Source organism: Mauremys reevesii, linkage group 8 (assembly GCF_016161935.1).
Source record: "Mauremys reevesii isolate NIE-2019 linkage group 8, ASM1616193v1, whole genome shotgun sequence".
NCBI classification, from domain to species: Eukaryota; Metazoa; Chordata; order Testudines; family Geoemydidae; genus Mauremys; species Mauremys reevesii.
Window position 1 is genome coordinate 22418626 of NC_052630.1, and position 27551 is coordinate 22446176.

Consider the following 27551-nt stretch of genomic DNA (forward strand, 5'->3'; position numbering starts at 1 on the left):
GGATCAATTTATGCTTTCTGGGATCCTTGCAAAGCAAAGGGCTAGAAACTTTTCTCTTAAAATGAAAGCTAAAATTCTCCTCCCTGGGACCCAAAGATCACTTCTGCTAACCAGGGGCTCATGCAAGCCCTGGCTATAAACCCCCTCTAGCTCATCAGCAGGTTCAGGAGCCATGGGAATCTTCACTCTTCTTTCTAAATGTAGAGGAGGGATTTATGAGAAAATACCCACACCCATAACCGCAAATTGGGAAAGGGGTCTCAACTAGGCTGTTGTTCTTATCTCCCTCCTATGCATTTGGGAGGAGGAGAATCCAGGCTAGATTCTAAATACAAAGTAAGGGAGCCCTAATGTGCTTCTAGCTCTGGGGAGCTGCTGGATGGGCAAATATTTGGGAGCTGAGTAGCACCAACACTAATGCTACATTGTAAAATGTAGTATTTATCTCACCGACTCCAGCTGAGAAGTGTCAATAAAACAACATCTTCCACTGAGAGTCCAGCTGCCCCACTGACAGTTATTCAGTTAATGAATCAGCACCCAGTATTTCTGAAACCCATTTTGAAATATACTTCATATATACTGACTGAGTTTTTTAAGGTATTATTCGGATGAGTGCATTTTTCTTTTAAGACTGACACTCTAGCTCGGATCCCCGTGCTCTTTGCACATCAATGGCAGTTCCAGCTGGAGTCTCAGCTCCGCTTCAAAATTGCCTTGGCTTAGTTATGTATCATGGCTTCTCTCTTTTTAAAATGATCTGACATTTGATAGGACAGTGGGTTTGATAGTAAATCAGAATAAATTATGTGGCCATACTAGAAAAACAGCAGAAAGAGACATTGTTGTGGGCTAAGTCATTGCAGCTGGGATGGTGCAGAATGCTGACTCGACTTTTCTTGTCCAAAGAACGGGGGAGGAAGGGAGAGTCAGCACTGGACATTCTGTTGGCTGTCATTGTAACTAGCAATGCTCTAGCCAGCTTACTGCTGGGTATTTCAGACTCTGTTTAATACTCACATCCATCGCTGGCAGTAACAGACGCCTAAGGTGGGCTCTTAGTCACGTAGTTTTAGGTTAAACTTGCTGAGGCATTTTGCTAAACTTAATTTATGAAAGTTTCTGTTTAGAAGTAATTCTGTATTTATAGTCTACTTCAGAGGAGATCCACACAGGATTAATCTAGTTCCCAAATCCTCATGTGGGGGTTGAACCTGTGAGGTGGAGAGTGCCTCTGGGAAGTGCTGACATCTTTGGTCCTGTCAGGCCTGATCAAAACCTGTTGAAGTCAGTGGAAAGATTTACTTGAACCTTAGTCCAGACCCCTTTCAGGAGGTATTAAGCCGCTCGCATAATCAGGTCCACAATGAAGGTCCTGGGGCTAGATGACTCTGATGGAACTCCATTCAAGAGAACAGAACCAGAGAGAACTGAAAAAAGAAATCCACTGACTTCAGTGGAGGTGATACATTCAGTGGATTTCTATCAGGGATTATTATGCTTAGGGCCTGTAGCAGGGTGAACCCCGGCTCCTTCCCTGAAGGGGTTAAAAACAGCCCTGGGAGGGGAATGTGGCTGGAGAAAGCAGCTTTTAAGCTGGGCTGAATGGGAAGTGGCTGCAGCTGGCCACGCCCCAATCAGGCCCAGCTGGCCCCTATAAGAGGCTAGAAGCCAGAAGCTGAGACATCCTTACTTCTGTGCTGCTGCCTTCAGAGCTGGGCACCTAGCCAACAGCTGCCACTCTCCAGCTGCCCAGCTCTGAATGCAGCGCTTCCACCAGCAGCAGTGCAGAAGCAAGGGTAGCTGTACCGCAACCCCCACACAACTCCTTTTTAGATCAAGACCCCTACAATTACAGCACCATGAAATTTCAGATTTAAATAGCTGAAATCATGAAATTTATGATTTTTTAAATCCCATGACCATGAAATTGACCAAAATGGAGCATGAGTTTGGTAGGGCCCTAATCATGCTCCATGATGTTTAACAGTGGAGGCTGGTAGCCTCTGAAAATGGAAAGGCAAACCTGACATGCCTCCTCTCAGATAGTCTGGTGGGAAGCTCCCATAGAAATATAGATGAAGTTTATCTCCCATCTGCTTTCAATAGTACTGTTTTCTCGTGGTGGTGAGCCCCTCTTTTTGGCAATCCAATCAGGTTAGATTCTGCCTAGCCTACTTGCCCTGGCCAAGCTGCCTTTGTGGTTTATTTGTTTATTTTTAGCTAGAACTGTGCAAAAGGTTCACAAGAAAATCTGAAACTTGCTTGATTTTGTCTTTCATTGGAACTTGCCAGGGAAAAGATCATTAACATTTATGGACTTTTCAGGTGAACGTGGATCCAGCCAGAGTATTCCTTGGCTGGCTTATGGTTTTGCATAGTAATTTGCAATCAAAATGCAGAGTTTCACATGACTTTGACTTGAGAATTTACAAAACTCAATGATCTGGCAAAATTTTGCTTTGAGATTTTGCATTTGTTTAAAATTGAGGGGTGCAGATGCAAAGCAACATTGAAAGAAGTGTTGCCTGATGTCAGGAATAAAGCCCTCTAGCTGCACCTGCACAGTCTCCTATCAGCCTAATGAGCACAGCTGGGCTGCATCAACCAGACGCTGATGGAATGCCCCATCTCATTAGCTGAGCAAGCTAGCAGGTTTGCTCTTAAACCCAGCACCAGTTTGTCTATAAACTATTTGTCTATAGATGTGATAGTGTCTGTATCTGCTCATTGAATCTCAGACCTCCTCCAGGTAATCTGGTTCTGACTCTGGGCTCTAATTCCTGATTTCTACTCTGAGCCTTGGCTGTGGTATCTGGCCTTTGACTCTGGTTCTGATTCTGGGTTTCTATTCCTGGCTACTGACTCCTGCTCTAATGACTAGGCATATCTACCCACCTATGAAATTGTTGACAACTCTAGTTTTATCCACTTAATTGCTGTCGAAGGGCCTGATCTCAAGTCTGTTGAAGCCATTGAAAAGATTCCTCCTGATTTCAGTAGATTTTTTTTTTTCTTTTGGATCAGGCTATATGCTACAAAGTACATAGTGCAAAACATCACTGCAATGCTGTCCCTGTGTAGCTGGTGTATTTCTGTTGATAATCATATTCCTATGCAATGCTGGTACTTTAAAAAAACAACGCATTGTCATAGCTACAGTGGCAGAACAGAAGCTCTAGTGGAACACAGGCTATGGCTACACTGGCGATTTGCAGCGCTGGAAAGCCTCCACCAGCGCTGCAATTAGTAAGTGGCCACACCTGCAGGGCACTTCCAGCGCTGCAACTCCCTGGCTGCAGCGCTGGCCGTACACCTCACTCAGCATGGGGAATAAGGATTCCAGCGCTGGTGCTGCAGCGCTGGTCATCAAGTGTGGCCACACACCAGCGCTGTGATTGGCCTCCAGGGAATAAGGTGTATCCCAGAATGCTTTTATAAATTACTCTCTTTGTTTTGTTATGCAGCCTCTCTTTGTTTTGTTGTGAACGAGCTCCGATCGGAGCTCCGTTCTGTACCTGGCTGTAAACAATCAAATGAGAGGCAGGCAGGCAGAGCTTATCTATAAAAACAAACACTGATCACAGCAAACAGGAGCTATCTATACCTGGCTGTGAACGATCAAATGAGAGGCAGGGCAAACAGTGTTGGATGCATGCTGTTAGGGTTCGCAAACATTTTGTGATTTTTCCAATCTCTCTCTTCCCCGCTCCCTGTCACAGTACACCACAGGGAGTGAGTGAAACGGGGCAGTCTGTGTTGGAAGCAGGCTGTTTGCAATTAGAGTTAAGACTAAGGGCTCATGAACATTTTGTGATTTTTCCAATCCAGGAAGCTAACACACAGTGTTGGCTCCAAAAATCCACTCTCTATCTTCCCGGCTCCCTGTCACAGTACACCACCCTCCACCCCCCTCTTTTGAAAAGCACGTTGGTGCACTTGAATGCTGGGATAGCTGCCCATAATGCAGCACTCCCAACAGCACTGCAAATGCTGCAAATGTGGCCACACACCAGCGCTGGTAGCTGTGAGTGTGGCCACACACCAGCGCTGCTCCTACACAGCTGGATGACCAGTGCTGCAAACCGTAAGTGTAGCCATACCCACAGAAATGAAGAGTGGAAACAGGAAAAAGTGAGTATGGTCTGTCTGACATGAGCAACTGTTTGTAGATGCAAACAATGCATTTATATATCTTAACAGTAAAGGAGAAACCTTGCCTCTCCTGCAGCATTCTCCCCCATGGAGATCCTGGCCCCAGCAGTACTAATGCAGATTGGCTGTTTGGAGGGGGTTGGAGGAGAAAACTTTAGGATCCTGCAGAGGGGCTTTCTCTGTGCCGGCTTGCAGAGTTTAGGGGTAGCAGAGGAGCTGAGTTAAGGCTAGGGGATCTGTGATTATGCAGACCCCATATGAATACACAAAGCAGGTGTACAGGAACTGTGGGTACAACTGTAGCCTCAAGACTGCAGTAGAAGCTGCAAAGCAGCTCCACGAGCTGGTGCAGAGGATTCTTTTCTTCTCGGCCCCAAAGATCTCCCCCGATGCAGGCTGGCTGCTTGGGCTGTGCACTGGTGATCGGATTGGAACCTTATTCAATACAGTTGCCTTATTACAGAGAAAATGGACAAGAAATACATTATCAAGCTGTGGTTATTTTTTTGAGTGATACAGAAAAAAAGCGCTAAAAGTCTAATTACAAACCAGCAGGGTTATCCTGCTTATCAGTTTCTTACCTTGCTCTGGGGAAGTCACTAACAGGTGGCTCCTCTCTAAACATGCTGTCTGCTGGTGGCTCTTCCTTGATGATGTAAAATGTGATCCTCATGAGACCTTTGTGCAACATTAATTCCAAGCAGTTAACAATCACATCCTAGCTCCAAGAAAGCATCTTCATTGTATTACAGTTGTATCATTTGTGAAGCAAAAGAGCAGAAAGCCATCTGGCTTGGAAATGTTTAATATCAGAGCGACTGGGATAGATAGCTATACTAAGAATTTGGATCCTAATTGGAGATTGCATCATCTCTGGCAAGGAGCATGTCTCAAAAGATTTTTGTCGTAATGCTCATGGCTGGTCGTTTGAGGCAGGTTTATATACAGACATTAGATATCTCAAGTCTCCTTCAGTTGGTAAAGATGCAGACCGTTGATTCTAACTATCAATTAATTTGTGTGTTTATGAGATGATACTCTGTGAACATCTGGCCATTCCTTTCTGGGGGAGATATCATCTTCACCCAACACTGAAAATAAAAAATCTCCACCATTTCTGAAAAGATGCTCCGGTTTATTCCATTGGATTCCTAATTCCCCGCTATACCACAGCAATATCTGATCATTTTCAGGGTCAAGTGACCCATCAACTCAGTCCAAGTTCTTTAGCCTGATGTAGAAAAAGGGGAATAAAGACAACCCAGGGAATTATAGACCAGTCATCTTAACTCTGGTACCTGGAAAGATAATAGAGCAAATAAAGTGGCAATTTGTAAGTGCCTAGAAAATAAGGTGATACGTAACAGTCAACATGGACTTGTCAAGAACAAATCATGTCAAACCAACCGAATATCCCACTTTGACAGGGTAACAAGCCTTGTGGATAAGGAGGAAACAGATGTTATGTTCCTGTCTTCCAGTCTCATTGTGACAGCTACTATGGACACGTGGTGCATTCAAAGACTATTATATAACATTTATAAAGTTGATACGTATTGTTATGGAATACAGATTGTATTCCTGACTCAATGGGGGAATTACAGGGTTTCCTGCAGGAACTAAAATGACTGGGGTGGAGGGAGGTAATTAATGCAAATCCCTAGGCACTAACAAGTCTGGAGAAGTCCCATGGGAAACTGCATATCATGATTTGACCAGGTCCAAGAGGACTGACTGACAAAACTGAAAACTATATAAAGTGATCTCCTAGACCGAGGGGGGGGAGAGGGTATTTTCACCAGAACAAGAACTGACCTGAGACTGAAACAGACCCTGTAGTACTCTGAAGCCAGCCTGGACTCCACAGTGATACTTGGTAAGCCAGACATACATAGAAGCTATTTATTGTCAAGATACTGTCCTCTTTAATGTTTTTGTTTTGAATAAATAATACTTTGTGTTATGAAGGCTGGCTGGGCACTTATTAATCCTGTCACTACCCCTGGGAGAACAGGAGTGTGGGTGCTGAACCAGACTTGCTGAGATAATCACAGTGAACTGCAGGAATCTGCAGCCTAAATCCTCACTGTGTAAGAAATGAATTGTGGAATCCCCCTATCTGCTCCCCAAGAATGGTGACAGCTACAGGCCTCAGACCTGAGGGTGGGGAGGTGTCCTTAAAGAGCCTAGAAAGGGGTGAAAGGTGAAATTTCCTGAGGAACTGTGATAATATAATTTATTGTTTTGTTACCCCACAACACCCACACTTTGCCATGCAATCAGCTTTCCTCTGCCACTTGTCTTCCATCTCTTTAAAGCCTAGTTTCATAATATAGAATCTGAATTAATAAGGTGAGATGACATTGTCCAAAAAAGAGAGCGCAAACTTTAATGCAGCTGGACCCATTAAACAGCAGCACCTGCCTCCCCTAGAGCGGGCAACAGGTAGCACCACCTCTCCAAAGGACACTTTTTCACTTACCATTCTTCTGTTTTTTGTCAAACTAAACCCACCTGTAACCCAACTACTGGGGGAGGGGCAGTCCATTACCATAGGCTTTGAACACTGTTCTAGCACAATGTGACCGTATCAATATATGATCTAGCCAAAACAAAGCATTCTGAAAGTCTGGCCTACAAAAACCATGACATTGGCTTAAAATGAATGATTTTCAAAAATAATACATTTGGGGTCTCTCTCTGTTTTCTGGGGTTTGAGCCTTTAGAATTTGTTTTCCATCTTTTCTCTGCTACTATGAAGATTGGAAACTTTTTTTTCCCCACATGACATGACTCCAGGAATTGGGACTTTGTAAGAAGAAAACACTGCATTGATATCAGTCAGGTGAATTGTATTAGGAATCAGTCTGGTTGGAAACAATTGGTGTTTAAACATGATAGAAAAGCCAAAAGGCTTGTCTACAAAGGGAAATTGACCAGAATCTCTCTTTACTGTAACTATATGACCCCTATCACCTTAGAATCTGAGAACCTCACAATCTTTAGGGTTTATCTTCACAATACCCCGATGAGGTGAAGCACAGTTTACCTGCATTTTACAGGTGGGACACAGAAAGGCTACATGACTTGCCCAAAAGCACAGGGAGAGTCTATGGCAGAGTAGGGAATGGAATCTAGATCTCTCTTATCCCAGACTAGTGCCCTGACCAATGGACAGCATGCCTCAGGAATAAGCTATTCTGCAATAGCTATTCCATGGTATTTTGCCACGTGGACACTATTCTAGAATAAAAATCACTTTATTCTGGAATAATTAGTGCAGTGTCTGTGCAATAGAAAAACAATAGAAAGATAGCAAGTGCCAGACTGGCTCAGACCCATGGTTCATTTCATCCAGTAGCCTGTCTCTGACCAGATGTTTCATAGGAAAGTGCAAGAAAGCTCCTAATCCCAGTTGGAGACAGTTTGAACCCTGAAGCATATGGTTTAATATCCTTTGCAAAACTTTTGTTAGCATTAGCTATTTAACTGTGGATGTTAATGTTATTCACAAAAATGTCATCCCTTTTTGAATCTTGCTAGGTTTTTAGTCTCAACAACATCCTGTAACAGAGTTCTACGTTTTAGTTACACATTATGTGAAAAAGTATTTCCTTGTATCAACTTTGAATTCAGTCTTTTAATTTTATTGAATGTCCCTTTGTTTTGGTGTTGTGAGAAAGAAGCTTCCAAACTACCATCTCTTTTCTATTCACTATGTTGTACACACTTTTATCCTGTCCCCAGAGGTGAAAGTGGGCTGATACAGTGTATCGGTAGGAAAGTGGCTGCCCGTACACAGCTGACATTAAAGCGCGGCCATGGCAGCGCTTTAAGCTCTGTACTGGCCATGCTGCTGACTGCGGGGGAGGGGCAGCTACCCGGGGCTCCCAGCAGTGGCCCTTTAAATCGACACCAGAGCCCCAGGTGGCGCAGGCCGGGCAGCACTGAAGAGCTGGCTGGGGGAGTCTAGCCCCAGCCCCGCCCCTTCTGCCCAAGGCCCTGCCCTTTTTGTGGGCCCAGAGCCGCCCCCTTCCCCTCCCATTACCCAGGAACCTGCCTTCCCTGCGTACTGGTAAATCCTTTAAATTACTTTCACACCTGCCTGTCCCAGCTCATTCGATTCGTCCCTTATCTTAGATATACTATCCCCAAAGTCTGACGTTTTGTGAAAGGCTGAGGGAACTGGGATTGTTTAGTCTGCAGAAGAGAAGAATGAGGGGGGATTTGATAGCTGCTTTCAACTACCTGAAAGGGGGTTCCAAAGAGGATGGATCTAGACCAGGGGTGTCCAAACGGTCAGTTTTTATTGGCCCGCAGCAAATTCTGAAAATATAATTGAATATGGCCCGCACATGGCGCTTGAGCTCAACTCTGTTGCACTTCTCAGTTTCAACACTAGATGGAGCCAGTCACAGAAAAGGTGCTTCTCCACTAAACAAAATTAAGCAAAGAAAAATAGTTACCACGAGTCACCAGAAATGGCAGCACCGAAGAAACACAAGATAGCAAGTGAGTGTAGAACAGGGGTGGGCAAACTATGGCCTGCAGGCCACATCCGACGACCGTCCTGCTGAGCCCCGAGCTTCTAGCCCGAGACGCCCGGCCCTCCCACACTGTTCCCCCTCGCCCACAGCCTCAGCTCGCTCCACTGCCGGAGCCGGCACAAGGCTCTGCTGTGAGCTCCTTGGGCAGTGCAGCTGCAGAGCCCGGCCTGACCCAGTGCTCTGAGCTGCGCGGTGGCGGTGGTGGCATGTCCCGGCTCCAGCCGGGTGGCGCGGCTGTAACACTGCCAGCCACTGGTGCTCCAGGCAGCACGGTAAGGAGGCAGGGAGCAGGATAGAGGGCAGGAGAGTCCGGGGTGGTGGTCAGGGGGCGGGGGTGTGGATAGGGGTTGCGGGGAACAGGGGTTGAATGGGGCAGGGTCCCGGGGATAGTCAGGAAGGAGGGGGTTGGATGGGGTGGCAGGGGGCAGTGAGGGGCAGGAGTTCTGGGGCAGTCGGGGACAGGGAGAAGGGGTGGGTGGATGGGGCAGGGGTCCCGGGGGTAGTCAGGAAGGAGGGGGTTGGGTGGGGTGGCAGGGGCAGTGAGGGGCAGGGGTTCTGGGGGCAGTCGGGGACAGGGAGAAGGGGTGTGGATGGGGCAGGGGTCCCGGGAGGGCCGTCAGGAATGAGAGGAGAGGTTGGATGGGGCGGCAGGGGCCCAGGGGCAGTCAGGGGACAGGGAGCAGGTGTGTGTGGATGGGGCAGGGGTCCCAGAGGGACCATCAGGGAATGGGGCAGTTGGATGGGGCAGGAGTCCTGGCCGGGGGGGGTGGTAGATAGGAGGTGGGGGCTGGGCCATGACCCCCTCCCCTAACCGGCCCTCCATACAATTTACGAAACCCGATGCGGCCCTCAGGCCAAAAAGTTTGCCCGCCCCTGATCTAGACTGTTCTCAGTGGTAGAAGATGACAGAACAAGGAGTAATGGTCTCAAGTTGCAGAGGGGGAGGTTTAGGTTGGACATTAGGAAAAACTTTTTCACTAGTAGGTTGGTGAAGAACTGGAATGGGTTACCTAGGGAGGTGGTGGAATCTCCTTCCTTAGAGGTTTTTAAGGTCAGGCTTGACAAAGCCCTGGCTGGGATGATTTAGTTGGGTTTGGTCCTGCTTTGAGCAGGGGGTTGGACTAGATGACCTCCTGAGGTCCCTTCCAACCCTGAGATTCTATGATTCTATGAAACAATTTCATTTAAAATTTGAATACTTGAAGAAAATTCACCACCTGTCTCTACAGTGATGTGTCTAATCTATGTATTTGTCTCATTCCTTTACCTCTATTTATTCTGTAATCTCCATCTGTTTCGCTATTGAATTCAGTGTTGCCAGCTCTGATGTTAAACAAATTGTGATTTTTTTTTTTAGTGTGTTAAAGCCACAGCTCCTGAAGTCATGTTATTTTGTGAGACTCTCTGCCTTCTTTCTGGAACAAAGTAAATTCCTGGTCTACGTGCTTATGCAGAAATGTTAGTAACAGCGATCTCCGTGTATCCCAAAGGTTCAAAACCCAGAAGACAAATTACAAAGAAGCTAAAATGAATTACCGTAACGACTACTGTTAATTAGAGCTCATGACTTTTTTGTGTCCTTTTTGTGAAGGCTGGGCGGGGCTTGCCAACCAACCCTGGTCACTAGCCGCTTTTGGATTAGGGGATGCCAGCAGCCCGCACAGGAACTGCGGCAGCACGAGCGCGCCTTGCGAACGCAGCGCATGGCACTAACCGCTTCCCTTCGCAGCAGCCCTCTTGTTTTGCCGTAACACAAGATGGCCGCTCCCTGTGCTAATCCAAGATGGCGCCCCGAAACATTCTGTACGGACAGCCTCAGTCGCCTTCCTATACCTTGTCACCAGCGGGAACGTCGAAACTGACGTAAAGGACCCCTTGGGCCCCTCCCTCTTACTCCAGCCATGTTTACAGATCCCGCCCCTTACCGGAAGTTATTGTTACCTCATAGGTCATCACAAGACTCCAATTCCCAGCAAGCCCCGCGCTTTGAGCTTCTATTGGCTGGGAGAGGCAGGAAGTGACCGGGCTACGGAAGGTGAGAGATCAAAGGGGACGCTAGTCGCCAGCAGCAGTTGAAGCGAAGCCGGTCCTTGCTGAAGTCTGGTGGGGACGGGTATCCCGCTCCCTTCCTAAGGTGTGGGGGCGGGGCACGGGGCACCGGCCGTGTCTCTCGCCCAGGGTCTCTGGGGATGCTCTCATGGGGCGGGGAGACCAGGGCTCGGGGCAAGTGTGTGTGTGCTGGGGAGGCTGCAGACCTTGGGGGGCCTGGGGCGACTGAGAGGGATGCTGATCTGGGGGTTCTGGGGGGCGAAGTGGGCTGTATGTTGGCTTTGGGGGGATGGCGTATGTGGGGGAATGCTGAGCTGGGGGTACCTGGGGCTCGGGGTGGGCTAGTGGGAGGAATGCTGACCTGGTGGTGCCTGGGGCTTTGGGGAGGGAGATAAGTGTGGGGCTGTTGGACCGATGGGTCTCTGGGAACGTATGATGGGGAAGATGGAGAAGCGAGACTGGGTTAGGGATGCTGTGTTAAGTGACACGGGAGAATGGGTGGGGAAGCCTGGCTTGGGTGGAGCCGTATGTGGCGATGCTGTCTAGGCTAGGGGCTTGGCAGGCGTCCAGGGAGATGGTGATGCTGTGAGAGGGGAGGGGCGAGTGACTCCTGCGTGTTCAAGGGAGTTGTCACAATGCAGTGATGAGCTAGGACCCACTCTGTGAACACTTACTCCCATGCATAACTTTACCTGTGGGAGTAGTCATATAGAATCCAGTGGTAAGCACTCCTGTGAGTAAAGTTGCTCACATGTGTAAGTGCTCACAAGATTGAGTTGAACAAGTGAAAGTCACTTAAATACTGTGCTTCAGTTCCTTGTCTGCAAAATGGGATAACTGTTTACCTCAGAGATCGGCAATGTGAGGGTAATGTATGAAGTACTTTGAAATCTTGTGACTGAAAGTGCTGTGTACTGTAAGTACTGAGGTTTATTATTTCTCCCTTATTTTCAAAAGCTTAACCCTTCAAGAGATCCCAAGATGGAAGAGACTGAAGAATCCAGTCCACCTGAAGAATTGCTCCATGGCTTAAAGCTTTCTGATCAGAAGTCATCAGAGAGCAATGGTCCTTTGACAGCTGGTTCCAAAGATGCACATAATCCACGAAGCCTGGACAGGGGAGATCTACATTCCTCTGCCCAAGAGCCTAGAGCAGCAGATGAGTGTTTTCATGACTGTAATGACTCCTTTGAGGTAAAGGAACCAGGAATGGAACAGGAGAGAGACAACAGAGAGGATCCTGCAGGGAAGCAGACAGAATTAGATGAAGAATACTTATTGGAACTGGAAAAAAATATGCCAGAGGAAGAAAAACAGGTAACTTTTTATTGAGATTACATTAGAATTTTTTAACCTGTTAATATCTGTTTTAAATATATTTTCTCTTTTTGATCTTTTTTAAATACATAATCTAGTGTGCAAATGAATTTTATAGACACTACCTTTTAATGCTACTAAACTTTTTAAAAGAAACTGGCAAGTTAAAATTCACTTAACTTTTTTTTTTTTAATTTGGATTACTAAGAATACCCTAAAGGGATGATGTCAAACTCCCCCCTCCACTTTTCTTCTCCCCGCCCTCTTCTTCCCCCCCCCCCCCAATCAGATGTCTGTGTGCATTTTTTTACCTACTTTTGGTATAAGTAACAACTTTAGATAATTATAACTGAAAGACTGCGGGCGGGAGGGGTGGGAAATCTGTTCAGGAGTTTTTGTTTTGTTTTTTCATTTTACTTTGTGCATTTGACAGCACTTTCACTGTTTTCCCCTGTTTAGACAGTTAAGTCCTGATCAGCGACAGGATGGAGAAAAGCACCATGCAAAATAAGATAATGTGGCATAGGGATTCAGGACAGTTTTAGTACCTTCTAGCAAATTTCCTAAAGCAAGTTGTCAGTTAGATTTAAAGTTGACTGTATCCCTTCATATTATTAAAATTAGGTTGGGGTGGGGACGACGGCGACGACACTTTGCACTATTTATGCTGCTTGCTTACGTGCACTTCATTCAGCTTGGACAATGGAAATAGTACCTAGTACCATACAGCAGTGATTTGAATAGCTTTTTCTTCTGGGAAATTTTTAATTTAAAAATCCAGTGAATACACTTCTATTAATATTAACTTGAAAAATCTTTGTTTTTAAAAGTTAGGGTTCAACTAACAATATTCACTTCAGTAATGTGATGAGATTTTTGCTAAAAATGATGCTGCTCTAAGAGTTTTTAAATATTTCTAAAGGATTTAGGTGTCAAGTTATTTTAATATATTTTAATAATTTCATGAGTCCATTTTTCCAAACAGCGAAAAAAGTAAGACTGAAAAATAAAAATCCAAGTTCCAAATCTTATAAAATTGCTTTATGGGCACACTGGTTCTCTGGTTTTGTTGTGTTAGGACATATAGCCTTTCTTTCTGTTAGCTTATTATGTAGCCTGGTTTCACGATTCCAGAATTGATGAATTCATAGGCCTATTGTAAAATAGCTCAGATGTCCTCAAAGTACTGATTCATGCTTTTCAAATCCGATTAGACTGTCCAGTTCAGGAGCTAATTTTAATAGTGCTTCACAGCAATGTCTCAGTGTTTCTGTACAGTAATCCACTATTTAAAACTTGAGAAGGGCGTGATTCTGATTCATTTTAACTTGTGTGAAAAGGCTCCTTCAGCAGACTTATTTTTACAACTTTCTAGGTATATGCAGCATTCTTACAGATGTAAGAAGGCACTGTTCTTTGTCCCAAGTATGTTTACAATCTAAATTACAGTTAACATGCTGAATAACAGATCATGGTTAATGTCAGAGTTGCTCAATGAGGAGGCACAACAGATGACAACGGAAGGGACTACTGCTGTTGAGAGAGCATTATTTTACAGGGGAAAGAGTCTGTGTAACTTTTTTCATGGAGGGAGATCAGTGTAAGTGATCGGGTACAAGAGTGGAGAAAAAAATATGTAGGGTGGAACAGAAAACCAAAAGTAAAATTTGAGAAGGGGTTTGAAGGAGGAGAATGAGATTGTTTGGCATGCAAGAAGAGGAAGGTGTGGAGTTGTGTGAAACTGCGAGGGAAGGATGTACATTAGTACTATGTTGTATAACAGCATCCACATCATAATCTAGACAACATTCAAAGTTGATCCTACAGATAAATATTGGAGGGTTTTGTAATGGAGATATATAATTTTTAGCAGCACGCTGTATCTTTCTTAGTTGGCGCCACAGCTTTTGATCTATGCCTGGCCCTATCTTCATTTCAGAACTAATTTGAATACCAACGTGTGCCCCCCAAAAAAGTGGGGGTGGAAGGGAGGGAATGGTCTTGCTAGAATCTTTCTGTTTATTACAGTAAGTGGAAAATGATAGGGAGAAATATGTATAGTTGAGGGCAACTGAACACAGAGCTGAGTGAGCAGCCAAGTCAGTGTTAGTTCATTTTTTGGTGACATTTTACTGATTTAATCAACATATGGCAAAAATGTAATAAATCCCCTTATTCTTAATTTGCCTTCATATCGTACGTGTGTCATTACATGGGCTCCTTGGGGCAGGGAGACAGCTCTGGTGGATAGAACACTGGAATGATACTCACTAGACCTGGATTCTGTTCCCACCTCTGCCACTGGCCTGCTGGGTGACTTTGCACGAGTCTGCCATCAGTTTTCCAATTTGTAAAATGAGGATAACAATATCTGTCTTTTTTGAAAAAACACTTTGAGATCTACTGGTGAGAAGTGCGAGATCTAGGCACTATTTTTACTAGGGCTGTCAAGCGATTAAAAAAAATTATTGCTATAATCGCACTGTTAATAATAGAATAGCATTTATTTAAATATTTTTGGATGTTTTCAAATATATTGATTTCAATTACAAACAGAATACAAAGTGTACAGTGCTCACTTCATATTTTATTTTTTATTACAAGTATTTGCACTGTATAAAAACAATGTTTTTCAATTCACCTCATACAAGTACTGTAGTGTAATCTCGATCATGAAAGTTGAACTTATAAATGTAGAATTATGTACCAAAAAAACTGCATTCAAAAGCAAAACAGTGTAAAATTTTAGAGCCTGCAAGTCCACTCAGTTCTACTTCTTATTCAGCCAGTCGCTCAGACAAACAAGTTTGTTTACATTTGCAGAAGTTTAATGCTGCCCACTTCTTGTTTAAAATGTCACCTGAAAGTGCTATGAGAGCGCCTGTTCTCGTTGTAGCTGGCGTCACAAGATATTTACGTGCCCTTTTATGCTTCAACCACCATTCCAGGGGACATGTGTTCGTGCCAATGATGGGTTCTGCTCAATAACAATCCTAAGCAGTGTGGACCAACACATGTTCATTTTCATTATCTCAGTCGGATGTCAACAGCAGAAAGTTGATTTTTCTTTTTTGGTGGTTCAGGTTCTGTAGTTTCCGCATCGGGGTGTTACTTTTTTAAGACATCTGAAAGCATGCTCTACACCTCATCCCTCTCAGATTTTGGAAGGCATTTCAGAATCTTAAACCTTGGGTCGAGTGCAGTTTTTGGACAGCAGTATTACAAAATATGCTATTGCTTTGGTCAAATGGGAGAAAATATTGATCACAGAAGTCCACAACTCAAATAGACTTGCCCTATAGCTAGAGAAAGAAATCCACTTGTCGCTTCGTTTATTGGAGAGCACCTGTGCTGCTATTTCTCCAGAGAGCTGATCTTGGCACAAGGCTGGATTTTCTAATTTAGGTGCCTAACTGCCATTTGTGCCTTAGAAAATCTACCCTTAAGTGTGGAAGAAATATAAATTGTGCTAAGTCATTAAAGCACAGCCCATATCAGGTTACTGTCACTACTTGTTTGTTTTTTTCAGCATTCCTAGCTGACTTATTTAGTCTTATTTTTCAGGGTTTTTTTCACTTCTCTGGAAAGTACAGTTTCTACCTGCACACAAAAGTAAGAAACTTCGTCTATAACTCTTGTATGCTGATGTGAAGTGGCTACTGTGCTCCCGTTTGAAAATCTACTTTACAGCTCTGTGGTTTTGCTTCATCACCCCTGCATTTCACACTAACTGGCACTCCGATTGTCTCTGTCAACAGAGAACCAAGGATTTAACGGGCATGATGGAGACTGAGCTCATCCTCTCATGCTTGGATTGTGAGCAGTACATCCAGGAGATGACCAGTGATAGGGCTGTGAGAAGATACTTAATATATCTGTTCTGTTAAAAACAGAGGGCACATGCCTCCAGAGTTGTCAGCATGACCATTCTTGTTGCTGATAACTGCAGTAAGTCTTAGGATTGACCTGATTTACCATACTCCTAAGGTGAAACTCAGATGCTTGGATTCATGATGTAGCAATGACTTCATAAGACTGCAGGGGGAAGCAGACAGCTGCTAAATACTGATTTACAATCAGGAAATGGAATTTGAGGCTGAGAAATTTATATTTCCTTAATGACATAAGTGACTTTATCACCCTTTGGTGATAGAACCGCATTCAGTGTAAGCAGTTGCTACTTAGTGACCTTACCAGAGAGTGTATAAGACCCAGAGATGCATTTTCACATTGTACAAATAGCCTCAGAGAAGAAGAGGAAGAGCCTTTGGCAAAAATGGATCCAAGTAAAGTACACCATTAAGGCTAGATCAATCCATCGAATAAAATCTATAAGAGAAAGCCAGAGGAGTTGAGTGGAAGGGAGTGTTGCTGAATGGGGAGTATTGTAGGCTAGCAGTGCAGGTGTCTGTTAACTGTGACAGCTGAAGGATGAATGTAGGGCTTTAGCTTCTCATGCATTTTTTATAAAGCTGATCACTTGCAGAATAAAGAGTAAAGATGCATAGGTTGTTTTCTTTCAATAGCAAACGAGCTTCCTTTGCCTTCATTTTTAACTTTTGATATCTTTTTTTTTTTTCTTGACAAAGTAGCAGAGTTCATATGACTGTACATGATGGTTTTTCTCTTGGGCTTATACTCTATTGTCAGGAGGCCAAGATGACTTTTTCCCCATTATTCTGGGTTAGTCTTTAATCATCAGTCTCTCTTGCTGATTGCCAGACTGATTTAACCTGTGATTCTAATTCCTTTAAAACTCTAACAATAACTACTTTTTCAGTTCCCATTTTCATAAACCTCTCCTAATCCGGGTCTTTCTTTGACCGTACTTAACATTAAGGGATCACTTGATTAGTTTGTAAGAAGTAACTGCATTTAACTTAATATCTTCACTAGGCTTTTTCTTTTAAATTTCAGTCAGTTAATGCATCCAAAAAGCAAATTCCTGACACTGGTGTATTATTATTCTGGCTCATAATTTCCCTGTTCATATGCTTTTACACTGCAGAAAATGGACCTTTGGATTTCTCTTATGAATACACTTCATTATATAGTGCTAAGTCAGAACAGTTATACTTGATTCAGTGAACATATTAATAAAGCCTCAGGAAAAACAAGGTGTCAAGATTAGTTTTTCTCACCCTCCCCCCCTTCCCAATAGAGCATTCTGAAAGTCCATTCTGACCCACTTCTGTCACTATTGAAGAACAGGCAATCTGCCCTGCAGCTACTTAAATCTCACTCTGAAAATAAGTCAGTGGAGTGACATTCTGCAAAATTTGTCCCAAGGACAAGTCACTTACAATTTTTTTTCTACTTTTAATGGAAGTAAAATTGGTGGGTCACAAAACAGTTCTGATATAATCATAGTGAAGTGATGACCAGTCACTTTGCAGTTGTTACTCATCTGAGCTGGAAGTACAGTGTAAAAAGCAGGAAGCTTACAGCTTCATGTTTTCTAGCATGGTCATTGCCTCCTAATAGTGAGGTTTAGAGGCAAACACCACTAGCTTGTTACATACTGGTACCTGAATATTTTGTTCACTGTTGTAAAATCTATTTGTTTTTGTTTTGTTTTCTCCTCAAGAAGCATGTACCAGTAGAGAATATACATCAGGAAGTGACCTTGCAGGTGCTGCTATTCCATTAGCATTCCCTTAAGACTGGGCTCAGCCTTCAAATGTAGCTGTCTAAATAGGCCAGCCATCTCCTGAATGTAGAAAAGGCATTTATACACTTATGTGCCAAATTACTCATTTTATTTAAGTGCCCAAATGTTCTCTTTGCCTTCATGCTGGAGTGCTGGATAAGGCCTTATGTATAACTGGCTTTTCTCCATTATGGACCTTATAAAGACAATGGAGTTGTTTGCTCATAATCCAGTGCCTATAGTATCTCACTATGCGTGGGGTTTGTAAATGGTAGAGTAGAACGCTGTGGAGCACATGTCATCCAATGACAAGTGGATGAGTTGTGGTTTTTGGGGGGGTTTTGTGGTATCTAAGCATGTATCCAAAGGATCAGAACAAGATCATTGAGTGAGAACTTATTTGTGATGTGAAAATTGTATGGTGTTCCCTGAAGTCTGCACTGTGAAAACTATTGTGGTTTCTGGATTATCACTGTGGTGTCTATGGTTGGGAGAACTATTTTCCCAGGGCAAAGCAGACCGTAGAAAGAACCCCTCTCTTTATATTGGGTTTGAGCCTGCTTCTTGTCACAACTATGAAACAATGCAGCTTTCCACACAGACTACTATATGTAGCTGTTTCCAAGGAGATATTCTGTGTGATATTGATAATTGCATTAATCCTTGATTAATGCAATTCCCCACAGTCTGCAGGGAAGGAAACTGCTCCTTTCCCCAGTGTTGGCTTTTTAATCGCTCAACGAGCCATAATTTATAAGCTTTAAATTTGAACGCGCGCGCACATGAGAGTGAGAAATCAATGGTCAAAATGATCACTCGCCACAGAAATAAGGAGCTGCACTTTGTCTCTTGAATCTCAGGTCTCTTGTACTCTTACCCTATGACATTTTGTTTTTATTTCTGTGAGCTATATTTGTGTGCCAAGTATTCCTTAGTGATCATTTGGAGATGGCTTGATGACAGCCTTCTGTATTTGCAGTGTTAGCTAAAGGCATTCATGCCAACATCACTTATGCCAGCAGGGCTGTTAAGATATCTGTGGTTGAAAACACACCCCTGCAATTTTCACTATCTAATGGAACCTTCTCCCAGCCTTTGGGTTTGATGGGTGGTTGTTTAGTCATCTGTGAGCAATGCTAAGCGATACAGCAAGGAGAAAATGTGTATTTCTTCCCTTAGTAAGACCATTTATTTGTGCCAGTGACCCGTTTTTCAGCCTCTAGCTGCTTGTAGTGCCTGACGTCTACATTACTTTCGCTGGAGAAAAAAGAATGTTCTGTTAACCAATCCTTCTGCATAATAAATCTATTCAAAGACAACAATATCACATTTGGACTAGTCTGTGTCTGCTGCATTGGAAGTACTTTTTGCATCCCATCAATATTAGAGCTGCCTCCATCAGGGTTCACAGCCAGCTGATTATAAACTTCTTGGACAGGATGTCTCAAATAATAACTTGCAGGACTTCACTGACTAAACAGATCTTATGTAGCCAGTTTGAATGACACTGGAAAGATACTATTGTCCCAAAAGAAGAAGCAAACAGTAAATGCCAAAATGCAAACATTTATTTTAAATAAATAAAGAATTAAACTTCCCTTGTATATATTTTAGTTTATAAATTGGAGCCCTTTATGCCCCTATCCAGTGTGATGATACACCCAATATGTATAATAGTAAATTAACGGTTTACAGACACCTTTGTAGCTAGCATTCTCCTGGTTACTTTTCATTCTGATTTTCTTTCATAGTAATGCAGAACTGTAGCTGACCTACTTGTTCGTTTCAGTTAAATCCTGTGAAACACTGAAATTCTCTGATCTGTTGCAGAAAAGAAGAAAGGAGAGCACAAAGTTAAAGGAGAAAGGAAACGAGCAGTTTAAGAAAGGAGGTGGGTTAATATTCTTTTAACATAATATATTCTGAAATTAGTTAATACTTAGATCCACAATTAGATACTGTGGCAAACCTTAAGGTAGACATATTTTCCATTACCCTTGGATCTGAAGAAGTGGGTATTCACCCACGAAAGCTCATGCTGCAGAACGTCTGTTAGTCTATAAGGTGCCACAGGATTCTTTGTTGCTTTTACAGATCCAGACTAACACGGCTACCCCTCTGATAATTAATATACTTATTAGAGTCCCAAAGTACTTATTAATGATCCCACAGAAATGGATACTTGCCAACAATTAGATGATGGTTTGCTTCCAAGACAGCTCACTAGAGAGAGTTTTCTATAATGGATGATTGAAACTTTGATATAATGTGTAAGGAAAACTTATTGCTGGAATACACAGGAGGGGGGGAAATCAAACTGCTGTGTCCTTTACTTTTTGAAAATCTGACAGTGATTAATAACAAGTATCTGCTTCCTTCACTTGCCCTTTGCTGTATTAAGCTTGGATATGGGTGTCTCTTCAAGGCATGATCTAGAGAAGAACTGCTCTTTAAAGAGGGTTAGCATCTCTCATCATGTCAGGATTCCTCCCTAGGTTCTGAGAGGAGGTACTGATGTCATGTCATGATTTTTTAGATCAGTGATGGACTGGCTTCAACTAAAGAAAAACATTTGTTTTTATTTTGAGACTTTGCTGCAGTTTTTAATTTCAAAGAAAGTGCAAAGTTTGGAAGTGAGGTATATGAATTCAAATCTGCACAGCAGTGGCACAAGTCTAGAGATTGTAGTGCTGGGTCCAGTTCTTGGCATTTTAACATAGCTAGTATCCTAATAGAGGTGCTGGTTTAAAATAACAAAACCATTGTCATTGGTACGTATGCTAATTCAACAGAGCACTTTTTCTGAGAGCAGCTGACTGGATGTCTACACTACAAAATTAGGTCAAATTTATAGAAATCGATTTTATACAGTCGATTGTGTGTGTGTGTCCCCACTTAAGACCATTAACTCAGCGGAGTGCATCCACAGTACCAAGGCTAGCATCGACTTCCGGAGCGTTGCACTGTGGGTAGCTATCCCACAGTTCCCGCAGTCTCCGCTGCCCACTGGAATTCTGGGTTGAGATCCCAATGCCTGATGGGCCAAAAACACTGTCGCAGGTGGTTCTGGGTACATGTCATCAGCCACTGCCCTGCCCCCCCACGAAAGCAATGGCAAACAATCATTTCTCACCTTTTTTTTTCCTTGGGTTACCCATGCAGATGCCATACAAGGGTAAGCATGGGGCCCGCTCAACTCACGGTCACCATACGTCTCCTGGTTGCTGGCAGATGTGGGACTGCATTGCTACACAGCAGCAGTTCATTGCCTTTTGGCAGCAGACGGTGCATTACGATTGGTAGCCGTCGTCATCTCCTGGGTGCTCTTTTAGCCAAGCTTGTGAGGTCGGTCGGGGCACCTGGACATAAATGGGAGTGACTCCAGGTCATTCTATTTTTAAGTTTCGTCTCCTGGAGATTCAGTCCTGCCTGCAGTCATACTGCACTGTCTTCTGGCGAGCAGCCAGGAGACGAGGATGGCTAGCAATCCTACTGCACTGTCTGCTGTCAGCTTAAGATGTATAAGAGAGATGGAGTGGATCAAAACAAGAAAGAGACCAGATTTGTTTTGTATTCATTTGCTCCCCCTTCCCTCTTTCCCTTCTTCCCTCCGTGAAATTAGCGACTTGAAAAGTTTAATGGAGATTCAGTCCTGCCTGGAATAGTGGGGGCAGGGATAGCTCAGTGGTTTGAGCACTGGCCTGCTAAACCCAGGGTTTTGAGTTCTATCGTTGAGGAGGCCATTCTGTGTGATAGTTGTATGTGTTTCTCCTTGATGCAAACCCACCCCTGTTTGTTGATTTTAATTCCCTATAAGCCAACCCTGTAAGCCATGTCATCAGTCAACCCTCCCTCGGCACTGCTGCGGGTCCCTGTTATAGCTTCTGTCCTTCGTGCCCTTGGAAATTTTTTCAAATGTTTGGGCACTTTGTCTTTTGGAACAGAGTTTTGATAGCACGGATTTGTCTCCACATACAACGATCAGATCTCGTACCTCCCATTTGGTCCATGCTGGAGCTCTTTTGCAATTCTGGGACTCTGCAATCATGATCACCTGTGCTGATGAGATCTGCACTCACCTGCAGATTGCCACGCTGGCCAAACAGGAAACGAGATTCGAAAGTTCGTGGGCCTTTTCCTGTCTGCCTGGCCGGTGTATCTGAGTTGAGAGCACTGTCCAGAGTGGTCACAATGGAGCACTTTGGAATAGCTCCTGGAGGCCAATACTGTCAAATTGCGACTGTACTACCCCATATTCGACCTGGCAAGGTCGATTTCAGCGCTAATCCCCTCATTGGGGGAGGAGTACAGAAATTGATTTTAAGAGCTCTAAGTTGAAAAAAAGGCTTCGTCGTATGGACGGGTGCTGGGTTAAATTGATGGAATGCTGCTAAATTCAACCTGTAGACCAGGGCTGAGTCTTGCTTTTGGTATAAAACTGATGTTGTTTCAGATACTGAGGAATATGTTTCCAGAGAGTTTAAGCTATGTGACTCTCACTAATTCTACTGGCAAATGAAATGAATGTTTGTTGTTTGTTTTCCTCTTCAATCTTCAGAATATGGGGAAGCAGAAGACTCCTATACAAAAGCTGTACAGGTTTGCCCAGCCTGCTACCAGAAAGACAGGTCTGTTTTGTTTTCAAACAGAGCTGCTGCAAGAATGAAACAGGTGAATGTACTTTTTGAGTATTGTGAATATACAAGAGTCAAAGAATGAGCTTGAAGGAATTAAGCCATAGTTTCCAGGTTTTATTGTTCACTGACTTTTTTTTATTGTTCATCTCAGCTGAAATACTAGTGGAGATTTGGGGCAGGTGGTGGTGGGGGAACTGATTTGAAAAATGCAGTTGATCCCACTAGTTGGAGTTGAGTCTTCTGTAGGCACCTCTGTCCGTGCTACAACTCTTAACTGAGTTCATAACCAGTTGTTGGCATGGCTGTCTCTAAACATGGCTGTGTCTCCACACCACCTGGTTAATTCTTGTTTAGTAACTTTGGCAGGTCAATGTTTTGGCCCTGCTAGAGGCCTAAATTGTCATATGATTGTCTTCCAGTAACCAGTTCAGTGCGTTATGACATGTGCAGGACTTCCTAACCATGCTTTTATTAACCAGTCTGGCTGATCCTCTTTTGTCTCTGCTGTCTGTGTGGTAGGACAGACTAGAGCACACTGCCTCATATGCTACTGCTTCTGGTTTTTGTGTATGTCCTCTCTCCCAGTGGTTCTCAGCCAGGGGTACATGTATCCCGGGCTGTATGCAGAGGTGTTCCAGGGGTAGGTACATCAACTCATCTAGATATTTGCCTGGTTTTACAACTAGTTACATAGAAAGTACTAGGGAAGTCAATACAAACTAAAATTTTTCATACAGACTATGACTTGTTTATACTGCTACATTTCAGTGTATAGTACAGTGGTTCTCAACCTGCGGGCCACATGCAGCCCAATTAGCACACAGCTGCGGCAGGTGAGGGTCCGGGAGCTGCCCTGCTGTTTGGCCCCCCCACCCACCCAGTGCTCCACTCCTGGACCTACTCTGTGGAAGGGTCTCTGGGTGTGAGGCACTTGGGTCAGGGAGGGTGGGGGGAGAGCATGCTGTGGGTCTCAGCCTGCGGCCCAAGTAATACATTGCAAAGAGGTTGAGAACCACTGGTATAGTATATAGAAGTACAATATTTATATTGATTTATTTTATGATATACTAGCTTTCTTCTTTTTAGCAATCTTTTTAGTAGCGGTATGCTGTGACACTTGTGTATTCATGTCTGATTTTATGAGCAAGTCGTTTTTAAGTGAGGCTAAACATGGGCGTACACAAGACAAATCAGACTCTTGAAAAAGGTACAGTAGTCTGGAAATGTCAAGAGCCATTGCTCTGTCCCCTGCATAGTCACTACGGGGTAGCTGTCCAGATATTACCAGAATGCACTGATACACCGTTAAGCAGGATGGTAGCTGTGGAGACACAAACATAGTTGTTGGCAGAAAATCTGTTGTGGGGAACCAAATCAGCTGTATAATTTGTAACCAGTCAAGGGAACTATGCCTCTATCCAGTGGGTGTGGGTTTTTTTTTTTTTTTGGTTTGTTTTTTTCCCCTTTAAATCAGTTAAAAGTTGTGGTGTGGGTATGATGGTCTTCATCACAATAAATGTGCCACCAAAATTGCTGCAGAACTGTGGTGAAAAAGAGGGTAATGGAGATGAGTGAGGAGCCAGCCAGGACAACTCCTTAGTACCCTATCTGGCTCCCATTTAGGCCTGCGAATTATGCCATTGACGTCAGTAGGAACTGGAGCAGGATGTAACAGTGAGCATTCAGCAATACTTCCCTGCTTCACAGGGAAGTTGTGGGTCTAAATTAATTGTCTAAGGCACTCGAATACCATGTGTCAAGCTTATACAATTTTCAACATTGTTTTTATACAGGCCACGTGTATGTTGATAAATAACCTCCGCCTATTTAAAAGGCGGAATCCAGAATTTAGGAGTAGGAAGCAATTTCTCGTTCTGTTGCTTTTAAATGTATTCTGAATAGACACACATTTTTCTCCCTCCTTCCTCTACACCCCCACATCAGTTATTTACAATACCTGAAAAAAACTTGCATGACCGTCCAACATGCAGGGATAGAAAACACTGTGACAGTCTTGAATACTTATTAGCGTACTCTGTCATATAGCTGATATTAAGTACCGGAAAGTCAGCTGAGCATTTTTGCTCAAGTAGAACCACCTAAACTTCTTTTATACTACCAGCCTATTAGAGCAGAGAATAAAATGAGATTCTCTCTAGCAGCTGCTGCAATAGCTTCTCCAACATGAATGCTATCTGAGCATATTTATAAACAGCAAAATATCCTCATAATCCAGATGTTAAAAATCTATGTCACTGGAGAACTAATCCAGTAATTGCCAAAGTGTACAAGGGGAATAAATGAGTTGGAGATAAACAATTAGTATGTCTCCTTATTAGGGTTGCCAACTTTCTAATGGCACAGAACCAAACACCCTTGTCCCACCCCTTCTCTGAGGCCCCGTCCCTGCTCGCTCCATCCCCCCCTTCTGTCGGTCACTCTTTCCCAAATCTCACTCACTTTAACTGGGCTGGGGCAGAGGGTTGGGGTGCCGAAAGGGGCTGAAGGCTCTAGGGTGGGGCTGGGGATGAGGGGTTTGGGGTGCAGGAGGGGGCTCTGGGCTGGGGTTGGGGTGCAGGGTCCCTGCAGCCCCTAGGCACATGGGTGGCCAGGGAGGCTCTTCATGCTGCCCTCACACCCACAGACTACCCCCACAGCTCAATAAGTCACAGTTCCTAGCCAATGGGCCCTGTGGAGCCGGCACTTGAGGCGACGGCAGCACCCGGAGCCTCCCTGGCCGCCCATGCGCCTAGGGACCGCAAGGACCTGGCAGCTGCTTCCGTGAGCCATAAGGAGCTAGGACAGGCTGGGAGCCTGCCTTAGCCCTGGGCTTCTGCTGACTGGACTTTTAACAGCCCGGTTGGCAGTGCTGCCCGGTACCACCAGGGTCCCTTTTCACCCGGGCATTCCGGTTGAAAACCAGATGCCTGGCAACTCTACTTCTATTAGCCTAACCAAAAACCATTATGCTAACACCATGTCCTTGTTTTAATGGGCTTCCACAATAACTTGTCAGTCTCTTTTTTTTTTTTTTTTTTAATGCCTGCTACAGATATGTTTACTCAGCACTACAATAGGTATTTTAATCAGACATTTCTTGAAAGACCAGCTGGTGCCTTATGGAAAAAATACTGATTAGAAGCCATCCTTCTCCTGCATTGTATATCTCTTTCTCAGACTTTGTTCTCTTTTACTCCAGTTGTTTTGGATGGAAACAAGATGTTTATTTCTTAAACCTTTTATCTGCCCTCATTCCAATACAGCCAGAAACCCTCTCATCTTCCATTGCAGGTTAAGGCAGGGCACATGTGCACTAAAATCTAGTCCCTTCCACTGCAAGGTTTCTCCTGCATTGCTCTTTGTTAAAGACCACAATCTGCTGTCAGGTGGATCAGCACACATGGACAGGGACTGAGTTGGGAGTATGGGGAAAGTGTTGGCCTATGGCTTCAGCACTAACCCCTCAAGCAACTGGACCAGATCCCAGTAGGTGGAGAGAAGTGTGGTAGACACTTCAACAGAGTAGACGCCTGCATGAGTGACTCAGCCTTTTGCACACTGCCTTGTGTGAGCTGCTGATTGCAAATTAGATGAGTATGTAGTCACATGACTCTGACACCAGCTGTTGTCATGGAAAGCTGGCCTCTTTCTGGCTTAGACATCTATAGCATATTGCTAATGTAAGTTCAGGCTTTTAATGGGTCTCTGCAAATGTATTCGTTCCCAACTGGCACTTATAAGTATGTATTCATTTATATCACTAGAAATGGGAGAAACAAACCTAACATTATTGATTTGGTTTTAGGACAAGACAGAAGCTGCCCTAAGTGACTGCAGCAAAGGTATGATCCTTTTTCCTGATTCTGAATGCGCTGCTGTTGCGCAATGTCATTGGTGCAGAAATCATGCCACTCAGTAGGGCTGCAATTTTTGGCAAGGCAGGTTTTTTTTGTTTTTTTTAAGAACTCAGAAGGAGGTCATGGTGATAGGGGCATGTATCTTGGATTAACTTTATAAAATGGCTGTCAGGCTTTTACTACCTGAAATGTCTTATTTCTCCATTGCAAATAGGAATGGTGTTTGCAGTGTGATAGTAGCAAAATCTTTTACAGAAAATTAGAGAAAGCTGCCCTTTCTCCTGAACCTACTCTTGTAAATCCAACCCAGCTCTCCAAATCTTAAGAGTTTTAACCTTGAAGTGCAAGGAATTATGTGGTTCCTTGGAATGAAAGGCACCAAATCCCTTTGTCTAAGTCTTTTTTACGTTATTGCTGACCTCGTGCTCTCTGATTCCCATGCTGCCTAGTTTTATCTCTGCGGCTCTTGATGAAATCTGTTCAGCTATGTACTGTTGCATCCACCAACTCACCCACATGAAAATCCCCAGATGTCTGGTCTTGGATGTGTGTTATACTCTTTATAACAGCTGGGACAAAAGTCCAGCCTTACCCAATGGAGATCTAATTCAGTGGCTGAGTGCCATCACTGCTTATACAGTAAGCGTTTTTTGTAAGTGTTACTAGTATTCTTGCCTTTCTGAAAGTAGCAGCATCTAACTGGCTTCCAGTTTGCTTTCTTCTTCCTGTTTTTTGAAAATGCTTCTGCTAATTTTGTACTGTCTGAAAGGAAATCAATCAGCTGTGCAGGTTACAAGATTTAAACTTTACCATCATTTGACAGTCTCTAAGGGCTTGGCTCACAAGCTGCAATGCAACACTTAGAGCATAGCAATGCAATTCACACCGACCTGCATCTTGCTGACTGCAGCATTGTCCTTGTCCCTCTAAAAAGAAGAAACATGCTATGTTTGGCTGGAATATTTTGGGCTGCATTGCTTGCATTAAGAATTATTTTAGATTTGGGTTTTTTTGGGGGGGTTTGTTTTGTTTTTTAAGGTGCTTTTTCCTGTATTGAAAACTGAGTGGAGAAATGTCTTGAGAGCTTGTTTATTAGCAGGTTTCTGTTGTACAGAAGCAAACTGTTCAGCATTCTGTCCCAGCTGCACCAGTAATCATGGTTGTGTCTGTCAAGAGAATAGGGAGATGAAAAAGCATACATTGAATCAACATGCTTCTTTCAGAGTGGTAGCCGTGTTAGTCTGTATCAGCAAAAACAATGAGGAGTCCTTGGGCACCTTAGAGACTAACAAATGTATTTGGGCCCAAGAAAGAACCCACTTCATTAGATGTTCCAGCC

The 27551-nt window shown here is 43.8% G+C and overlaps 1 protein-coding gene and 1 long non-coding RNA gene across 17 annotated transcripts in view; one reads left to right on the forward strand and one right to left on the reverse strand.

The window, feature by feature from the left end:
- Positions 1–10850, reverse strand: part of LOC120370614 — a 174201-nt gene extending 163351 nt beyond the window's left edge. For 6 of the 10 annotated variants that reach the window (XR_005583834.1, XR_005583836.1, XR_005583838.1 and 3 more), the window contains exons 1-2: positions 10644–10850; positions 4737–4833 (exon numbers count right to left, since the gene is read on the reverse strand). This is a non-coding gene — a long non-coding RNA (uncharacterized LOC120370614). Of the gene's footprint in view, positions 1–4736; positions 4834–10238 lie in introns of all 10 variants that reach the window. The other 4 variants (XR_005583841.1, XR_005583842.1, XR_005583840.1 and 1 more) reach the window with 4 other exon arrangements.
- The window catches only part of TTC1 (tetratricopeptide repeat domain 1), a 42894-nt gene continuing 25441 nt past the window's right edge, over positions 10099–27551 (forward strand). Inside the window, exons 1-5 of one of the 7 annotated variants that reach the window (XM_039485640.1) lie at positions 10099–10737; positions 11709–12068; positions 19549–19609; positions 22277–22389; positions 26161–26197. In XM_039485640.1, the coding sequence (XP_039341574.1) occupies positions 11733–12068; positions 19549–19609; positions 22277–22389; positions 26161–26197 (547 nt within the window). In that variant the 5' untranslated portion in view covers positions 10099–10737; positions 11709–11732. The other 6 variants (XM_039485639.1, XM_039485641.1, XM_039485643.1 and 3 more) reach the window with 6 other exon arrangements.